Source organism: Scyliorhinus canicula, chromosome 24, assembly GCF_902713615.1.
Source record: "Scyliorhinus canicula chromosome 24, sScyCan1.1, whole genome shotgun sequence".
NCBI classification, from domain to species: Eukaryota; Metazoa; Chordata; class Chondrichthyes; order Carcharhiniformes; family Scyliorhinidae; genus Scyliorhinus; species Scyliorhinus canicula.
The window spans coordinates 15,465,730-15,487,256 of NC_052169.1; the positions used below are offsets into that span (position 1 = coordinate 15,465,730).

Consider the following 21,527-nt stretch of genomic DNA (forward strand, 5'->3'; position numbering starts at 1 on the left):
AACTTGGGTTTCAAGTAAAATTTCCTGTCCATTCCCAATATTCCTTGATTCCCTGAAACCAAAAAATTGTCTATCACTGCCTTATATTCAAAATTAATCTTAACTTTCCAACTTGTTACTTAACATCAGGGTGGTTGTTCCTAGGATTTTTATGGTGTATAATGATGCTGGCATCTAGATTATGCACTGTTATAAACTTTCTGAACTTCCTCTTTTCCTTTATTGCTTATTTTCAATTTTCCTTACTCTTCCTCTGTGCCTTGTTCTCTCTCTCTCTCTCTCTCCTCCCTCTCTCTCCTCCCTCCCCTCTCCCTCCTCCCCCCTCTCCTCCCTCTCTCTCTGTCTGTGCCACTCTTTCTCTCTGCACTTCTCCACATGAACTGCAGCTCACCACCACCTTCTCAACAGCAATTGCAGATGGCTGATAAATGCTGGCCTAGCCAGTGACAACCACATCCCATGAATGAATATTTAAAAAAAAACTTTACCAAATGCTTTTTGGAAATCTGTATTATATCATCCATAGACATTTTATTGACCTCTACATTAGTGACCTCTTTAAATGATTCCATCAGGCTTGTCAAGCACCATGACCCTTTACAAATCCATACTGGTTCTTTCTGAATAGCTGAGAATTTAAGATATTTAGTCACCTTATCATTTTTTAAAAAGTACCCAATTATTGTTTTCCAATTAAGGGGTAATTTAGCCTGGCCAATCCGCCTAACCTACACATCTTTGGGTTGTGGGGGTGAAACCCACGCAGACCCGGGGAGAATGTGCAAACTCCATACGGACAGTGACCCAGGGCCGGGATTCAAACCCGGGTCCAAAGCGCCACAGTCCCAGTGCTAACCACCACCACATGCCGCCCCTAGTCACCTTATCATAGACCCTGGTAACTTTCTGACCGAGGATATAGTCCCGTTTGCCTCATTATTTCCTGATTTCCCTGTCGCATTTCTCAACTAGTGGCATGCATAGTTCTCCAATTAGTTAGAAGATTATAGTTAGGATATCGACAATCTTCTCTCCTATTTCCTTTTAATAATCCTAGAATGGAAAACATCTAGTCCTGGGGATTTGTTACTCATTTCCAACATTTTCTTCAATACTGTTTTGTTTAGGTTAATTTTGAACCTCTGTCCCCGATTCAGTATTAGTTTCCATGAGATGTCTGGCATGCTGATCTCTTGCTCCTTTTAGAGCCCTGTAGCGCAGAAGCAGGCTTTTCAGCTCAGCAAGTCTAAACTGATCTTCTGAAAGACCACGGTACCTAGGCCCATTCACCACTTTATCCCCATAACCCCACCAAATCTACACATCCCTGGACACTTGAGGGATGACCATAGGCTGCTTTTCCCCTTTTGAGGGGGCGAGCTGACTAGTGGTGGTTTAACCTGAGGATTGCCGCATCTTAGGCAAGGGGCAAGGTTGAGAAGGCAGGGCCTTCATGAATAACCTCAGTCGGAACGGAAATTGAACCTGTGCTGTTGGCCTTGCTCTGCTGTCGAGCCAACTGAGCTAAAATGACAGTAGCTTTAAGGGCCACAGGCAGTGGGCTTCAATAGATGCCCAATTGTATCCTTTCTTAAATTATCCAAACCAGACCTGCGGTCATTTTTTAGACTTTTATTTAATTTAATTGAGCTACACTTGAACTGCCAATCAGTTTTCTTTCACTTCTCACTAGCTGTTATTGACCCCCATTTTGCATTTTTAAAAAATTTTTAAAAATCCCAATCTATTCTTTAAACCCCCATACCGCCAATTGTACCTTCCTTATTTTCATGCCCAACTTTCAAGTGCCATGGGCAATGCTGAGAGATTTACTAGCTCTTATTTTAGAAGCATCTTCACATGTACAGGAATTCATCTGATAAGCTTTTCTCTGGATGGTTTGGTTGTTAATGTTTGCTTATAAAAATAATGTTTGTAACTTAATTCCGCTGTACTTCGTGCATAATCCTATTTAATGAAAACAGTGGTGTCTTCCAGCTATGAATTCTAAGGTTTGCATTTTTAAAAAATATCTAGCTTCCACACATAGTGGAGATGTACTTTTCTAGCAATGCGCAGCTTTCTTCCAGGTACGCAGCATTGGCATGAAATTCAGGTTCACATTCACACAGGCAATTGCGTTGTGAAGCTCTTTCTCTGAGAGTTGATGTGCCTCGTGATCCCATTCTGTTTTCATAGAATCCCTACAGTGCAGAAGGAGGCCATTTGGCTGATCGAGTCTGCGCCAACCCTTTGAACGGGCACTGTACCTGGGCACAATCCCCGCTAGCTCTGTATCCCCACCCAACCCTTGGACACCAAGGGGAAATTTAGCTTGGCCAATCCACCTAACCTGCACATCTTTGGACTGTGGGAGGAAACCGGAGCACCCGGAGGAAACCCACGCAGACACGGAGAATGTGCAACATCCACACAGTCACCCGAGGTCTGAGTCAAACCCGGGTCCCTGGTGCTGTAAGGCACCGTGCGGCTCCAATGATGCCAATGATCCTTTTGGGTTATGTGGTCTGGGCCCATAAGTTCACTTCATCCAAAATGTGGTCATGTGTAGGTGCAGACCCAATGGGCAGAAGGGCCTCTTTTGTACGCTGACCTGTTTTCTTTCATTCTGTTAACATTCAAAGCCTCTTAATTAATCAGGTGGGCTACATTCTGCTCCCTATAATTACTTATTAGGCTTAATTGTTTTCACCTACATCACCAACACCACACCCCAACCACCTCTGAACATTTGTTCTGTTGCTTTACTCTCTTCTTTCTTCACTCATTCTGACATGATGTGACTCCCCATTTCCTAACTTGCTCAGCATAATTATATCCTATTACTTTATAGTTACTGCCTTTGTAACGCTACCTCCAATCCTCGGTTCATTGGCATAGGTACTGTCAATGCTTTTTTCCCCTCCCTTTTAGTTTCCCTTTTTTTCAAAATGTTTTTAATTGGGTTTTATATCGAAGAGAAGGGCACACACACACACATCATAAAGGGTAAAAAAAAAAGTAACAACACGTGAGAAGTACAAAATCAAATAAAGTAACTGGTAGGGTATTATGCACCCGCTCAACAGCAGCAAATCTGTACACTTGGCAAAATTATTTACACCCAAGTAGGTGTGTGTGTGTAGATATACATTTGGATGCTGGAGAGACAATTACGGAGGGCAATACTCGAATGGGGCTGGTGCCAGTGTTGTCCCTTGCTTCTCCCGGATGAATTTTGCTGCCGTTGTCGTCTTGTGCTCACTTCCGCTTCAACCGGCCCTCCCGTCTTCCGCCTGTATTCTCCCTTTTTCTCTGGTCCTGTGGATGGCAAGTTTGTTAATGTTTCCCTGCCTCCCAACCTCCCTGTCTCTCCTCCATTATTCTCTGTCTCTTCCCTCTTTTCTCTCTCCTCCCCCCCCTCCCACACCCCCTCCCTCTGGTTCGCCTTTCCTTCCTTTTAGCTGTCTCCCCACCTCCCTCCCGGTCTATCTCTCCCTCTCATGCTTGGGCTACTTTCCCCTGATTCTTGGCCACCTGGCTATTCTTCTGTTCAGATGTTGGCCACAAACAGGTCACTAAACAATTGGGTGAATGGCCCCCACGTTCTGTGGAAGCTGTCGTCTGACCCTCGGATGGCGAATTTGATTTTCTCCATTTGGAAAGGTTCAGAGAGTTCGGACAGCCAGTCTGCAGCTTTGGGTGGTGCTGCTGACCGCTAGCCGAACAGGATTCTACGGCGGGCGATCAGGGAGGCGAAGGCAAGAGTGTCTGGCCTCCTCCTGGAACCCCGAAGATAGCCACTTTCGGGGTTTTCCCTCTTTTTGAAGATGGTCACTGGTGCTAGGACAAACTATGGTTGTCGATAGAAGTACAGCATCTTGTCCAAGTGGTGTCTTTTTAATTGACAATCCCTAGACAGTTGAACTGTGGGCTTTGGGGAAAGAGAAGGCCATTGCCAAGACTGACTTCACCCTTATCCAATATCCATGCATTGCTTTGCAGAGAGACATTGGGTAACAACCAGGAGCAGAAACCCATCAAGCCTGCAGTTTGAGGCTGGCAGTACTGCTGAGATCGGCAAACTGAGTTCAGACCAGCAATTGAACCTAAGATCATCCTTCTCTGTATAATTCTATCATATTATCCAGTGAGTTAAGGAGCAATTAACATTTATTGCAACCATAGTAAGGTGCTTGTAACTATTTTCCTCTACCATTTTTTCCCCCTATATCCTTTACAGTGAACTTATGCAGAAATATAGAGCAGTCAAAATTCTGCAATAGATTCCAGGAAAAGAGTCTTGATTTTTGAGTGTTAAATGTCATCTCAACGGTGACTTTCCTCTTGCTCTGGAGATTCAGTGAATGGCATTGTTTTGTTACCAGCTAATCTTTGTCTGATGCTTCTCATTTAAACAGTGCCTTCTTTCTCCAGGTAAGGTAAAAGTCACATTTTAACTATTCCTGCCAGGACCGATGAGAGCAGCAGTAGGTCAGCTAGCTGTTTTGCATCCCTCCCAATTTTTCCTAGTCAGTGAAAAGCGGGCCCAATGTAGTCCACTTCCTGCCCAGTGGGAACAGTTGAAACAAAAGCTTCAAATGATATTCTTTGTCCTGTTCCATGCGGCTAAGATTCCATCATCAATGGGCTAAACTGACTCTTGACTGGTACAGTGTAAACTTTCCTTTTGGAATCAAAATTAAATTAGTTTGTGACCTTTGGGCTTAGTCTGAAAGTCAACAACCTGCAAAAGTTTATTTCTGCTCCAGTTCTTAATGGTTCTCACTCAAAGTGCCCTTCTACACTAGGGTGATTAGGCCTGTGTAATTCAAGGGCTGGTTTAGCTCAGTGGGCTAGACAGCTAGTTTGTGATGCAGAGCAAGGCCAGCAGCACAGGTTCAATTCCCGTACCAGCTGAGAATTCTGAATTCTCCCTCTGTGTACCCGAATAGGCGCCGGAATGTGGCGACTGGGGCTTTTCACCGTAACTTCATTGCAGTGTTAATGTAAGCCTACTTGTGACAAAAAGGTTACATTATCAAAGAGTAATGACTTCTTATACCAATTTCCCTATCTGCTAGATTGGAAAACGTTTGGGTTATTTTAAAAATGCATTTGCTGTTTAAAATAAACTCATGCTGGCACGTTGAGGTTTTTGGCACTCTTAATTCCATTACTGTCCCTGCAGGAAAAATGCTCTGCCTTTCATAGACCAAGAAAATGGTATATACCAGATCAGTATGGCATTCTGTTTTTGACACCAGCTATCCTTACTGGGTTTAGTTTGCTTATTGATGCCCTATTGGAGTAATTTTGTGATCTGGATCTTTAAATTGCAACTTCCCCAATTCACTTCCTACAAAATGAGTATGAAGGCATTTAGTTTATCCACTGTGGACTGTGTATTCAATTTGCTGTAAAAATTAACGGGCTTTTTTTCCTGTTAATCTTCACTTTAAACAACAAAAGTGTCATTTAATTGGGGGTGCTAAGCTTGAGTTTGAAATCTAATTTTCCCCCCTCCCGGTGATGAGTGTCCAGTACAAGCGTTTTGAAAATACTCAGCCTTGTGGAGCCTTTTTAAAGATTGAGAATCTTGCACCTTGTATTTTGTGCACCTTCCTACACAAACTTGAATCTAAATTCAATTGAGTTTTTATTTTATAGATGTCTCCGATTAGGAACAGCCCCTCGAGTCTGTCCCGCCATTCAATGATATGGCTGATATGTGACCTAACTCCATGCACCTGCCTTTGACCCACATCCCCTATCTCCAATTTAAAATCAACTGATCTAGCTTCAACTGCTGTTTGAGGGAGAGAATTCCAAACCTCCTGGGGCGACACAGTAGCACAGTGGTTAGCACTGTTGATTCACAACGCCAGGGACCCGAGTTCGATTCCCGGCTTGCGTCACTGTCTGTGCGGACTCTGCACATTCTCTCCGTGCCTGCGTGGGTTCCTCTGGGTGCTCCAGTTTCCTTCCACCAGCCCTGAAAGACGTGAATTGGACATTCTGAATTCTCCCTCTGTACCCGATCAGGTGACATGGTGTGGTGACTAGGGAATTTTCACAGTAACTTCATTGCAGTGTTAATGTAAGCCTACTTGTGACACCAATAAAGAGAGAGAAGGTGCTCCAGGGACCCGGGTTTAATTCCAGCCTTGGGTGACTGTCTGTAGAGTTTGTACTTTCTTCCTATGTCTGCATGGGATGGGTTTCCTCTGGGTGCTCCAGTTTCCTCCCACCATCCAAAGATGTGCAGGTTAGGTGGATTGGTCATGCTAGAATTGTCCCTTCGTGTCCAAAAGGTCAGACGGGATTACTGGGTTATGAGGATAGGGTGGAGGCATGGGCTTAAGTAGAAAGAGCTACTTTCTAAGGGTACACACTCGATTGCCTGAATGGCCTCCTGCACTCTAAATTCTTCTACCCCTTGAGTTAAGAAATTCTTCCATTCTCCTGAACGGTCTAGCCATTTAAGACTCCACTCGTTTTACTCCCTAGTTTTACACTCTCCAACCAGTGGAGATACAGTATCTACCCTGTCTTTCCCTGTTGATATCTTGAATACTTCAATCAGATCACCCCATAACTGTCTAAATTCCAGTGAAAACAGGTCTAATCAAAGTATCACTTTCGTAAACTTCCAAGGCCAAAATATCCTTCCTCCGGTGTGATGCCCAGAACTGCTCAGAGACTGTCAAGTGGGGTCTAACCAGGGTGCTGTATAGCTAAACTGAAAGCAGAGTTTCAGGTTATGCCCCTGATTTGATGTTTCAAATTGTCTCGTGGTTGATGCCCTGGATAAGATCACACTGCTTTCTTGAATGTAAAATGAGTAATCCTAGGTGACTTGCAAAATGGGAGAGGAAGAGATAGAGAGATTATTATTACCAAATAAAAGTTTCTGATTTTTTTGAAATGCTGCTGTTGTATTAGTTAAGGCCAGCAATTTTAAATACCTTTTTAAAATATTTTCTAGCCAACAAGAACAATGATATCAAAGCAACCAAGTTGGAATATATTAGACCTATAAGTCTTACATTAATAGTTAAAGATCATTGTAAATGAATTTATTTTTTGCAGATCTACCTTCACATGTTGGTCTAGATGCTCCAGTGCAGGTATCTGTTAACCAAGTGTTTTGAATCCTGAAGCACTTTTTTTTGTTTTCTTTCATAAACATTTGATTTGTCTGAAATATTAATGGGACACAACTTCTGTTTTATTTTTAAGGTGAGCAAAATGATGAAAACATGAAAGAGGCGACTGCCACTCCGAAACCAGCCGATGGAACTGCTAAAGAAAATCAATCACAGACTAGCTCTACAGAGACCAGAAACATAACGGTAGCAAACACTGCTTGCTCGGAAGCAAAGCCTGACCAAGGAATTGCCATAGCCAAACATAATGCCAAGCTTAGGAAAAAGCGAAGGAAAATAAAAGCTGCAACCTCACCCAAAAAGTCTAACCTTAAATGTGCCGATTCGAGCAATAGTGCCAAGCTTGGGAAAAGGCAAAGGAAAATAAAAGCTGCAACCTCACCCATAAAGTCAAACCTTAAATGTGCTGATTCGAGCAATAATTCACAATCTGGAGAGAAAGTAACGCCACAATCCGTTACCCACTCTGAGAAACCATCTTGCATGGTGCCTGATCAGGATGCTAGTAGAGTGCAGTCAGGGCAGGAGTCCAAACCGGGTCCCAGAAAAGTACAAAAAAGAACAAAAGGAGTTTGGGATGAAAAGGCTTTCGTGAAAGGCAATTTTGAAAAGAAGTGCAGTACTTTGGTAGTTAGACTGAATCGAGTGGCTGTGAACGGGGACAATAAAGGGTCGGGCATTTCCTGCACCAGGAAGATCAAAGAGCCTCAAATACCAATAAGGAAGAAGGATAATGGCACATTGCGGCCAACGAGAAGCACGTCTAAAGTACTCCATCTTCGTAGTTCAGTTGTGCGGTTAAAATTTCAGAAACCAAGACAAACTGTTCCAAGCAGAAACATAGTACTGAAATCAGTCGTTGCTGCAAGAAAGCCTTCATTAATGCACAATTCCCCACGACTGGATCAGAAAATGACCAAACCCCCCTCCTGCAGAAAACGTCAAGGGAAAGAGTACCCAAATTTAGTGGGCAAACGTATTAAACATCTGTATGAGGAAAAGGATAAATCCGAGTCCTGGTATAAAGGTGTAGTGGTCAAAGTACATGAAAAGCACCAAAATCCTTTAAAGACTGTGTATGAAGTTAAATATGACACTGAACCTGACTGGCAGTACTACCTTGAACTCTTGCAGGATTATGAAAATGGGTGGCTACGGGTTGATGACTGACTTGTGAAACTGTTATAGCACTGTGCTATGGTCTTTGTTTCAGCGCCTATAACAGCAGTCTCAAAAACCTGTGACTGGCGAACGTAAAATAGAATTGTAGATGCCAATCCAGGAGCAGTAATTCATCAGGTCTTAGTTCAATTTGCAGGGAAAAATATGCTGCAGGTCTTATTTTCTTTTTGCCGTGAAGTGCCCCTTTAATATTTTGTGTGGTAAAGACCAATTTGTGGCAGCCTATGTGAGGACTTTTGGCTTGTTGCACAGTTATAAGGGAATATGATCCCAAAAGCAGATGATATTGAGTGCTTTGATTTCACCTACATCTGGAAATGTTCAAAGGAAATGGAAGCAGGTGATGTTCCTTCTAAAGTTAAATGAAAGATTGATGTCTCAATGTCCCAAACAATTTAATTGAAGAAAGGGCTGGTACTACATCTCATCCTATTGCAATTCCTGAGCTAAGGATCAATCTTTTCTAGATGAAATTGTTTTGCACTATTTTCCTCCTGTTTTAATTTACTCTTCTGAAGATGCTGGCCCTGTCTGGGGCACATTTCATGCTCCGGCAACTGCCTTCGGCGGTCGACCGAGTGACCATACTTCATGTGCTAGCCAATCTACGAGTGTTGGGATGTTTCGCGATGGGGAACATTACAGCTGAGTCCTGCTGCTGCTGGATGTCCATACTTGGCGCTTCCCAGTTGAAATTGCTGGGTAGCCATTCAGAATCGTCGCCCTAGATTGTCTTTTCCAATCTCCGAGCCGAGGCTTACCGAGGTCGGTTGGAGGCCTCCTCGACCGTTTCCCCGGTGGAAATGCACTAACTCAGGATTTTATGATTTATAATTTAACAGATGGTGCGCAGCGAAGAGAAGAACTTGTAATCATTGAGTATTTTCTGGGAATGTTTATATCCCAGCCATTCAAATTCAGTTCAGCAATCCAGATATGCAAGTTTGATTAATAGAATTAGTTTTAAAGTTTCAAAGTACTAGCACAATTGTTAACTCCTTCCCGCCCCACCCATACACTATACATTTGCATCACACAAGTGGGGAGGTGGATGCTAGCAGAGTTTTAAATTATGCTTCAATGCAAAAAAAACCGCGGTGGTTGTTGACCTCTGGTGAAGTATTTAATCAAGAATTGATGACTCGCATGTTTCGTTTCAATAAGTTAGCAAGTTGAAACCAATTTTTGGGCAGTGATTCCACAAACATCACTGGAGTTTGTGGCATTGCAGTAAGTTGTGTTTTTTTTTTCTTCGCCCAATGTACTTCTGATACTTTTCAGTGCCTCGATATGCAGCGCCTTGATCTGCAATGTATGTTTTTTTTATCTTTCTCCCTCCACCCAAAGAAAGCTTGTATTTATAATGCATTCATCCTGTGAATTCTGGGGACAAATGTGTTCCTCTAAATTGTTGCTGGTGTACAGACTTGAGAAGAATTGGGGCATTGATAACTGTAGTGTTTTATATGTACTTTTTTGTAATAAATATAAAACTTAAAACTTAACTAGTTAAGTTAAAGATGTTACTGTTACATTTTCATACTTCAGTTAATTTTGAAATACTACATTTGAAAACCGGTTAATGTTGCAAACTCTGTACCTTTTGTATAAAGATTTGAAACCATTTTGAACTTGTCTTTCACCTCTTTTTTGTGTGGTGCACTTAAGTAAAGAATGAGAGATTAGCTCGATGTGCAGTGCAGGGGAACAGTTATTTTAGATGATTGGATAAATGGCGTGGAGCTCCGCATGCGGTTTAGTGAATCTCCAGAAATCGATGTCGAACAGTTTACTACAGAACCTGCTTACTGACGCTGGCAGCTATAGGACCTTTAAGCAGGTGGATGGCTAGATAAAAGAAACAATATAGAGCATACATTATAAATGCCTTTTTTTTTCCAAAGTGTTGTCACTGTTGTTGAGCCAGAGGAGAGCAGCCTTTGGCCCTCTGGGCTGTGGCGGCATTTACATTTTTACATCACTGTTGTAGGAAATTGTGGCAGTGAATTTGTGCATGGTCCAGTCCCACAAACAGCAATGAAATAAATGAACATTACCTGCCTCGGGCGTCAGGTGAGGAATAACTATCCTGGGATCTTTAACGGCCACTTGAGAGGCCAGTCGGCCTCAACTTGAAGAATGACTGGAAGCAACTCCATTCCACATTATCCTATCAAGCTTTAAACTCGCAACCCTGTGACTCGGAAAGGGGAATGATACTGCCAAATTTGGAAGACACCAGAGGGGAGATGGGATGACCAGCAGAACTACAGCAAATTACAACCAAGAGCCTGAAGCTTTTAATAAGGATTGACCTGCCAGATGGTCATTTCATTTGTGCCTATTCTCTTTACATGGCCATCAAATTTCTCACTGTCACAAACTTCTACCTAGTCTGAGCGCTGCCAACATAAAACGCCTAAAAGTTGAAAACATAAAATTCTGGCACCTTAGAAAGCCATGCTTGTGTCACATTTTCCCAATACTTTTGATGGTCCTATCTGCAATTATTTCTCAACATCCTAATTTTCACTCTCGGTGCTTCGCCCACTGGCACCTTTTTCTGTCTCACTGGCTGCTTCCTGGGTGGCTCGGAGTTGTTTGCACCAGTAAGACGGCACTTGTTGGAAGTTATGGATCAGGATGTTCTCCAGCGATTGGAGTTCTGAGTTTTTGTGACTATGAAGTATAGAAGAGCTTACCTAGTCACGCACACAGACCTTTCTTGACTGCTTGAAAGCAATCATTGCTCACTAAGCACATGAAGCTGAGAATATGTATAATGGGATATTATCACCTTTCTAGTCAGCTTTGTAATCTTGTCACATTGGTTAGTGGCTGTCAATGCCTGTGATGTCTACGGCCTGTTCCGCTGGCGTTTGAAGTGATGCTGCTGCTCTTGGTTGCTTTCCACGTGTAATGTTACGACTCCAGCTTTAATGTGGGAGATGAGAGAATGTTCTCGGGCCTGAATGGTATGAGCATTTGCCTCTTATGGGCAGCACAGTGGTTGGCACTGCTGCCTCACGGCGTTGAGGTCCCAGGTGCGATCCCGGTTCTGGGCCACTGCCTGTGTGACGTTTGCACATTCTCCCCGTGTTTGCGTGGGTTTCACCCCACAACCCAAAGATGTGCAGGATAGGTAGATTAACCGCACTAAATTGCCCTTTAATGGAAAAAATGAATTGGGTACTCTAAATTTATTATAAAGAATGAAGACATTATCTCATGCCGATGAAAAGATTAGTTACATTGCTACTAGAAATGACGTGCCTGTGAAGAATAGCTAGAGCCTTTGCAGCTAGTTCAAAAGGAGTTGATGGCATGGTTAATATGCCTGTGTTTTTTTTTCTGACTATCATGTGCGAGTTTCCCTGACACCTAGGCACTGAAAGAAAAAAATGAATAAAAGGAAATGGGTGGTATGAGTGGTCGAAGATGTGTATTGATGACAGTACCCAGATTTACCTCAGCCAACCCTTGTACGATCATTTAAAAAAAAAAATTTTTTTTAAATTTTAGATTATCCAATTTTTTCCAATTAAGGGGGCAATTTAGTGTGGCCAATCTACCTACTCTGCACATTTTTGGGTTGTGGGGGCGAAACCCACACAGACACGGGGAGAATGTGCAAACTCCACACGGACAGTGACCCAGAGCCGGGATCAAACCTGGGACCTCGGCGCCATGAGGCTGCTGTGCTAACCACTAGGCCACCGTGCTGCCCTCCTTGTACGATCATTGAACCTCTTTCCAGGATCTTAGAGTCTGGGTATTGGAAGTTGCACTGCCTTTGACCACCTCTGTTCAGTGTCCATTAATGTTGTTGTTTTGGCCCTCACATCCAGCAAGAGGACCTTTTAAACATGTATCTGGGGCTACTTATGCCCCTTGGGCAGATGCAACTCTTGGATGCTGTTCTGTAGGAAGGTGTGTGCTGCTTTGAATGGTCGTTGCAGTTTCAATACTGCAAATCTGAATTTCCACATCCAGCGGTAGCAAATCTGTCAGTGCTGGTATTAAAACGCCTGTGGAGGAACTTGCAATGGGTTAGCAGTGAAGTCACGTAGTCTCACCAATGAGAGACTGCCCACTACATCAAGACAATCCTTCCTTGAAGTATTGTTTCTGTTTTCTCCGCTATTGCTCACAGTAAGGAAAATAACTTTTTGTGCTTTTGAATGCAAGTTTAATTTTGCTGAACTAGAAATTGCTGAACTTGCATTGAGAACCCAGTTAAATCCTGCAAACTGTGGACTGTGCCTATTAATCTTATTAGGCCCACAAGTAGGCTTACATTAACACTGCAATGAAGTGCACTGCACACTATGGCGCCTGCTCGGGTACACCGAGGGAGAATTCAGAATGTCCAATTCACCTAATAGCACATCTTTCAAGGCCTTGTGGGAAGAAACTGGAGCACCTGGAGGAAACCCACGGAAAGAACATGCAGACTCCGCACAGTGACCCAAGCTGGGAATCGAACCGTGGGCCCTGGTGCTGTGAAGCAACCATGCTAATTGTCGGGCTTTTTTTTCTTACCCCTTGAAAACTCTTTAGCCTGAGCCTGATTTTGGTAATTTCCCTGAAATGTTATCTAGTGTGAGCCAGAATCTGGTGTTGCTATTTTTATTGCCTCTTCATGGGCCATTCTAGTAACAGGCAGCTACAACCGTTGTCTTTGATGCCTCTTGCACCTAATAGTTTTGGACATGAAGCTTTTTTGAAGCTCTGCAAATGTGAACAGATGAGATGAGCACACTTCTATTAAACCCAAACTCAACCAACCCAGAATGGAATGCTATGGAACAACTTAATCAAATGCATTCTTTGCCGAGAAGATTGGTGTCTGAGTTAGCAGTAATAACAGGAATGCATGAATGGCTATGGGGGTTATCTTGAGTAAAGCAAGTGTACTAATGGAGGAAAAGATATTATTGTTCTGCAAATCCAAAATACTTAAATATAGCCGCATTAACCACCAATGGGCCAAGCTTAAGAAGAGCTCCAGACCCCGACATCTATCTTTGGTGGCTGTGCTTGCCATCAGCCAGTGGGATCAATTTCTCAACTAGAATGGTTGTCTCAGAACCAGCATCTATGATTTAATCCCATGGAGATAGGACAGCAAAGCTGAAAACGTCCCTGAAAAAGATTATCCTTAGTGGAGGGATTTACAATTTGTATTTGATGTCAAACTAAGTTGCATGTGACCGCATTTCTTATTCCTTCCTCTGTATTATCCAAATCATGACAATTATGTCCTTTGTTCTTTCTCCCTTACCACTTGTGATTTGGTGCAATATTTTTAAAATTACAGCAGTGACTACAATTCAAAAGTACTTCATTGGCTGTAAACTCTTCAGGCAACCTGAGATTACAAAAGGGTCTATTCTAGAAACTCTAATATTTTATATCTCCCCACGAAGTCACCTTGAGCCAATAAAGCTAGATGACTATAACACAGTTAGTTTGTACTTCAAGCATTTGAAGCATAGGAAGGCAAATGGAATTTTGCCCTTCATTGCTAGAGGGATGGAGTTTAAGACTAGGGAGGTTATGTTGCAATTGTATAAGGTGTTAGTGAGGCCACACCTGGAGTATTGTGTTCAATTTTGGTCTCCTTATTTGAGAAAGGATGTACTGGCACTGGAGGGTGTGCAGAGGAGATTCACTAGGTTAATCCCAGAGCTGAAGGGGTTGGATTATGAGGAGAGGTTGAGTAGACTGGGACTGTACTCATTGGAATTTAGAAGGATGAGGGGGGATCTTATAGAAACATTTAAAATTATGAAGGGAATAGATAGGATAGATGCAGGCAGATTGTTTCCACTGGCGGGTGAAAGCAGAACTAGGGGACATAGCCTCAAAATAAGGGGAAGTAGATTTAGGACTGAGTTTAGGAGGAACTTCTTCACCCAAAGGGTTGTGAATCTATGGAATTCCTTGCCCAGTGAAGCAGTTGAGGCTCCTTCATTACATGTTTTTAAGGTAAAGATAGATAGTTTTTTGAAGAATAAAGGGATTAAGGGTTATGGTGTTCGGGCCGGAAAGTGGAGCTGAGTCCACAAAAGATTGAATGGCGGAGCAGGCTCGAGGGGCCAGATGGCCTACTCCTGCTCCTAGTTCTTATGTAGGACGAGGAGGAAGCCTCTCAACCCTTCCCCTTGTTCTGCACCTCAAGTCCATTTTGTTCCAGTGCTCCCTGATTACTTCAAAAGGGACCATCTCAGTCACCAAAAACTCCAGTTCTACCATCTACAACCTTTCAAAGACTAAGAGGAGAGGAATCTGAACAGGAGCAGCATCCTTAACTTGAGAACAAACATCTGCCATCTTCCCAACTGGTGAATCTTCAAAAAATGAACCATTGTTCTTAGAATGAAAATGTTTTGAACCACCGTGATATGGTATTTTTAAAAACCGAATTGCAAAATTTAATTACTTGATCTCATTGAAGATAGAATAAAGGAACCATATAGCACAAAAAACCTCCAGCCCATTGCATCTGCGCCGGTCAAAAATAGCCACCTAACCATTCTAATTCCATTTTCCAGCACTTGGCCCATAGCCTTGAATGCCCTGGGATCGCAAGTGCACATTTAAATACTTCTTAAATGTTTTGATGGTCTCTGCCTCCTCCACCCTTTCAGGCAGCGAATTCCATACTCACACCACGCACTGGGTAAAAAAGGTTTTCCTCCCATCTCATAACCACCTTCCCCTTATCTTGAATCTATGCCTCTGGTCATTGACCTCTACCAAGGGGATAAGTTTGTTTCTGTTTCCTCTATGCCCCTCATAATTTTATACATCTCAATCATATCTGCTCTCAATCTCCTCTGCTCCAAGGAAAACATTCCAAGTCTATTCAATCTCGCTTCATAGCTAAAACTCTCCAACCCAGGCAACATCCTGGTAAATCTCTGCACCCTTTCCAGTGCTATTGAATCCCTTCTGTAATGTGGATTCTAGAATTGCACACAATACTCTAGTTGTGGCTTAACCAACGCTTTATGCAGTAACAACATAACCTCCCTGCTCTTAAACTCCATGGCTCGGCTAATAAAAGCAAGTATACCCATATGCCTTTTTAACCATTTATCCACCTGCTCTGCTACCTTAAGAGACAGGTGTACATGCACACCACGGTCCCTCTTCCCAGGGTCCTGGCGTTTATCATGCCTTGCCTTGTTAGTCCTGCCCCAGTGCATCACCAAGTTCTTCTGCACCAATGCCAAGAATGGTTGCGGCATTAGAATATAGATTATTTTTGGAATGGTTTCACTTCCTTCCCCCACCCCATGCTTCGGTGACTCAATTCTGTGAAACTGAGTTATATCCATCACAAAGTGGTTTGATTCCTGCTCTGTTAGCTAACGCAGAATGTGGTCTTACAATTTGTTGCAATTTCACCACCGCCCCTTCCATATTAAGAAACGGGGGGGGGGGGGGGGGGGGGATCAATGTTTCTCATGCTGCTCACAATTGGTAATGCTTCATGCAAAGTGCAATTGCAGAAATCAGATGTGTTAGGTGTGTGTGGCTATGGTATCCCTCTGATGCTAATGTTCACTAACTAGACATAAGAACTGGACTTTGGTGAGTTAAGTGATTTTCCAATATCTATGGAGGAAGATGGTGTAAAAGACAAATTTGCACCCCGACAAAATTGACATTGTAATTGTGCACAGCAGTTACCTTGACTAAACATATCTCCCATGTAGTAGCGATCACTAGGTTTACTGAAGACAAAATGTTTGTTTTTCAATAGTTACATTGATCCAAATTATAGATTAATTTGCTCCATACCTTTCAGAACTATTGCATACTCGAGCTGTTCTGCTGTATGTTTGGACTTACTTCCGTGTCCAAGATGCTAATCCTGATTAGTTCCAATTTTAAGAGTCGGCTGCAACCCTTTAAACACCTGTAACAATGCTCGCAAGGCCCAGCTTCAAGTTGAGGAGCGGGGCAAAGACATGCAGCAAGAATTAAATGGAAACGGCGCCGAGGGCCCAGGTTCGATCCCGGCCCCGGGTCACATCCGTGTGGAGTTTGCGCATTCTCCTCGTGGAGCTCACCCCCGCAACCCAAAGATGTGCAGGGTAGGTGGGTTGGCCATGCTAAATTGCCCTAAATTGGAAATGTTTTTTTATTAAATGGAAAATAAACACCATTGTGCATGAGTCAACAGATAGGGCATGATGAATATGACCGTAGGTTTGTTGGCCGCTGAAATAAAAGGCAGCTGCCCAAACGTCGGGGTGGCAACCCTTTTTCTATTCATAAAAGGGATTTATTTCCCAGCATTTGTTGCCTATCCCTAAATGTCTTTGAACTGAATGGGCTGGCTAGGCATTTCCAAGTCAACCACATTGCTGTGGAACTGGAGTCATATGGGTTAGAAAGGTAAGGACGTCAGATTTCCTTCCCGCAAGTGCATTATTGAACCAGATGGAATTTTGCGGCAATTGGCAAAGGTATAGAAGGTTTAATTCCAGATTTTTAGTGAACTCAAATTTCACCATCTGATTTGAACTCATGTGGCCAGAACATTTTCCTGGGTCTCTGGATTACTAGTCCAGTGACAATGCCACTACGCAATAGGCTTCCCTCTTCTTGGTAGCAATTTGTTTTTGCAATGGAGTGACATTTACACAGTCAGCCACATATTGGGTGTGGGTTATTCACATGAGACTAAACCCTAACAGTGTCTTTCCCTGAAGGACGTTAGCAAACCAATTTGGTTTTTATGGTAGCCTGGCATACCACTTTCATTTTTTGTGTGCCCACAGACAACCATATTCATTGGATTCAATTCCACAGCTTGCAATTTTAAGTCATGACCTCTGAAAAGCTAGCCCAATGTTTTCGCCACCAAATTAACTTCTAGCAAATGCTGAAAAAGACTTCATTAATGCAGCACGGTGTTAAGCACTGCTGCCTCAGCGCCAAGGACCCAGGTTCAATTCCTTTGGTGTCTGCATGGGTTTCCTCCAGGTGCTCCGATTTCCTCCCACAGTATAAAGATGTGCGGGTTAGGTGGATTGGCCGTGCTAAATTGTTCCTCAGTGTCCAGGGATGTGGACCTGGCTGGTGTGCTCTTTCAGAGGGTCAGTGCAGACTTGATTGGCCAAATGGCCTCCTTCTGCACTGTAGGGATTCTATGAATACACTTGCCCATCTCTTCTTTTTCATTCTGAAAACGGTCACAAATCCAAAACATCGAATATCTTCTCTCCACAGGCGGATTTGTGTGTTTTCGCATTATCATTTTTTGGTTTTTATCTCAATTTTCCAAAAGTTCAAGCTTTCTTTGACTGCTGTGAACCAATTCTAACCCAATTCATTTTTCTCTCAATCTATAACCTACAGTTTAAGGAGCAGATTGAATTCAGCAAAAGTTCCATGTAGACCCAATGATCTTTCTACTCTGCAAATCGCTTCAAAGAACTAAATTAAACGACTTGATGTTTTAAACCGTCAACCACTAAAATTATCTCCATTCTTAAATTGAATCCAATACCCATGCTAAACTTTTGACCATTCTCCAAGTTCATTTAACCGTTTGATCAAGTTAAGTAGAACATCTATTATAATGAAATGCTTTTTTAATTCTAATTGAATGTTGAGTACTATTAATCCTTTAATGTCTTTATGGCTCAAATATCACTGAAAATCACTACTTTGCATCAGAAAAAAACTTTGAATTTCCTTGCTGAATGCATCAGTTGATTATATTTTTCAAAAGAATTCTTTCCCCCGAACAATCCATTCATGAATCGAACAATGCCCCAGTGTATTTCTGGTATGTTTTGCAGCTCTTTGATAAACCTTTTTCAGTGTTTCTTTTGTCAGATCGTGCCTCTAAAACCTGTTTAACCTTCTGCCACCAGTCATTTCATTCCAATCTCCTTTCATCTTCAGCTGGCTCGCAGAGCATATTGACCTGGCTTCGATACTGGCATTGTAAAAGTGTCCAAGCCCACCCGGGCTTAGAAGTAAACAGTCTTGGGTTTGGGAATTCACTGAATGATTCGGCTGATATTGAGCTCCTGTGCGCCGGCAGCACAAACCAGTGCAGGAAATTTGGTTTGGTCTCCCTGCACTGGCTTTCCACTTCCATTCCAATTCTCTTCCCCGTTCCTAGTGGTGTGCTGAGGCAGATCTTTGTCCGTTGCTACTAATTTCTGGAACACAAAGATCGCTTGTCTGTCACCAGAGACAGAGTTTGAGGGGTACCACTCCACATTGAGCGTGGCTGACCAGAAGTCTCTACCGCTCTTACCGCCAGCCATTGGCTTGTTTGGATAGATTTTGCAGGTTGACACACTCAACCTGTTTGGTCACATTATGAACGCACCTTCCTTGGCCATCACGTCCTAAGGTGGGACTCAAACCCGAAGGTTCTGGCTCAGAGGCAAGGATGCTACCCATTGCGCTACAGAGCTTCCCATTTTTTGTACTTCCCTCATATTTTTGCTGGGCATGAGCTGTAAGTACAGGGGGCTTCCACTGCTCTGGGTCATGGATGTGTCCTTGATATAGGCCTTCAAAAGAGCTTGCTAGAGAAAAGCAATGGAAGTTATTTTATGATCTATCCTTTCCATAGTTATGGGGAGATTGATTAGTCGAGATGTAGGGTGAAGGCAGTGGTGTAGTAATATTGTCATTGGACTAGTAATCCAGATTCTCAGGGTAATGCCCTGGGATTCTGGGTTCGAATCCTACTATGATAGATGGTGAAATTTGAATTCAATAAAAATAGAATCTAAGGATGACCATGGAACCATTGCCGATTGTCGTAAAACCCACCTGGTTCACTAACATCCTTCAGGGAAGGAAATCTGCCGCCCTTTCCTGGTCTGGTCTACATGTGACTCTTAACTGCCCCCCCACTGAAATGGTGTAGCGAGCCGCTCCGTTCAAAGGCAATTAGGGATGCGCAATGAATTCTGACCCAGCCAGCGACGCCCACATCCCAAGAACAAATAATTTAAAAAAATAGAAAAAAACTACAGGCCAATCATTCAGGCCCTTGAGATGTTTCTACCATTTAATTAATGGATGATCTATATTTCTTGGTTATTCTTGATTCATTTCTTGTTACTTGCATTATACAGTGGTAATTTCCTTGGATCAGATCAACTTGGACGAGCCCGACAAAATGTCATAGATCTCGGAGGGGTAGGAACATCTTGCTGATGGCCAATGACAAGCCACTTCCGCCCCCCCAAAACAGGGCGGGAATGGGGGGGGGGGGGCGAAAGTCACAGCCATCCTGAAAAGGAGGCTTTGGTTGGATATCCTATCTAATAAAGCCACGCTCCTGACAGTGCGGCGCTCCCTCACCACTACCAGACTGTCGGCCTGGATTTTGCGTTGGAAGTTTCTGAAGTGGAACTCACTCTCGTCAAAGACGAGAGTGCAAGCCACTAAGCCACAGCTGACACATTTAAGAAGGGTTAGCTAGTCTCAGAGGGAAGTTCAAAGCCATCGCTTCTTGGCCGTTTGACTAAGATCAAGGGTCAGATCGAGCCCAAAATTAGGTGCGAAGCCTTTTGTCAGCTTGGATCATGTACGTCTCCATTCTGGAGACCATGAATTGGGTTCAATTCGAGTTGGTTTTTGGAGCAAGCAATAAGGTGGATTAAGGGTTTGCCCTGTCCACTCTACGCATTGGCTTTGTAACTTTAAGGATGGGATAAAAAATCATTTAAAGTTCAAAGCCATTCCAATAATCTTGCCTTAACCTTTATTTCAATATATTTCCCACCTTATACCTATTACTCTCAATTCCCTTACTGATTAAATAAGGGAACATACTTAACGACCCAGCCTCTGTGGTAAAGAATTCCAGATTCACTGTCCTCTGAGATAGAAATTCCTTCTCATCTCTGTCTTAAATGGGCAGTCCCTTACTCTGAGATTATGTCACATGATCCTATACTCTCCCACAAGGGGTAAATTACTTCTCAGCATCTACCCCTTGTCAGTCAATCCCACCGTGACTTTACCTTTGCCTTTCCCCTGCCTCTGTGCTTGTTTGAAGCTTGTTCAATCTCTAACTTTGTTCGAGTTTTGATGAGTACTCATTGACCTGAATCATTAACTCTGTTTGGTTCTCCACAGATGCTGCGTGACCTGCTGACTGTTTCCCAGCATTTTCTGCTTTTCATTCAGATTTCCAACACGCACTGCTTGGATTTTGCTTTCCTTGCGGTGGATTTCCCCACCCCCTTCTATTCAGGCCCATTCATGCGATAGCTCGTATATTTGGTTCCTCTCAACCAAACCCCTGCACGACTCATTGACTTCAGGAGAGGAGGTGAAGACAATGGCTACAAAAAGGGGTCTTTCAGAATGAGCTTTCTGACTTTGAATTGCATCGGAATGAAACCCTTAATCCTGTCCTCCAAGGACTTTGGCACGGTAGCACAGTTGCCTCACAGCTCCAGGGTCCCAGGTTCAATTCCCGGCTTGGGTCACTGTCTGTGCGGAGTCTGCACATTCTCCCCGTGTCTGCGTGGGTTTCCTCCGGGTGCCCCGGTTTCCTCCCACAGTCCAAAGATGTGCGGATTAGGTTGATTGGCCATGCTAAATTGCCCTTAGTGTTCAAAAAGGTTAAGTGGGGTTACGGGGATAGGGAGGATGTGTGGAATTGGTAGGGTGCGCTTTCCCAGGGCCGGTGCTGACTCGATGGGCCGAATGGCCTCCTTCAGCACTGTAAATTCTATGATTCAGGACGATCTGTAACAAATTGAAGGGGGTGGGGTGATCTTCACTTAACCTGGCAGATCCAGGACAGGCTTGGGCACACCTCCTGCCTTGAGGTTCGAGAAAGTTCAAAACCCGAGTCGGAATGTTGCGGATACTACCTCCGTGCTTTAAGACAGAAGTTGGATGAATGATGCAACTGACGCATCTCCCTATCATCTTGGCCTGGAACAAGAGGATTCACGAAGAAAACATTTCTCTCTGCTGACACAAATGTGACATTCCTGTTCAAGAAATGAAGGGGACAGAGAATAGCAGGAAACTATAGACCAGTTCGCAATGACAGATGTTGGAAAAAGGCTAGAATCCATCGTTAACGAGATAGTAGCAAGACATTTAGAAAACCAAACAATGGGACAGAACTAACGTTTCCTGAAGGGACAATCGTGTTTAATG

The 21,527-nt window shown here is 43.2% G+C and overlaps 1 protein-coding gene across 1 annotated transcript in view; it reads left to right on the forward strand.

The window, feature by feature from the left end:
- The window catches only part of c24h15orf39 (chromosome 24 C15orf39 homolog), a 42,281-nt gene extending 32,304 nt beyond the window's left edge, over positions 1-9,977 (forward strand). The window contains exon 3 of the mRNA XM_038784416.1: positions 7,243-9,977. Within this exon, the coding sequence (XP_038640344.1) occupies positions 7,243-8,339 (1,097 nt within the window). The 3' untranslated portion in view covers positions 8,340-9,977. The remainder of the gene's footprint in view (positions 1-7,242) is intronic.
- Positions 9,978-21,527: the final 11,550 nt, after the last annotated feature.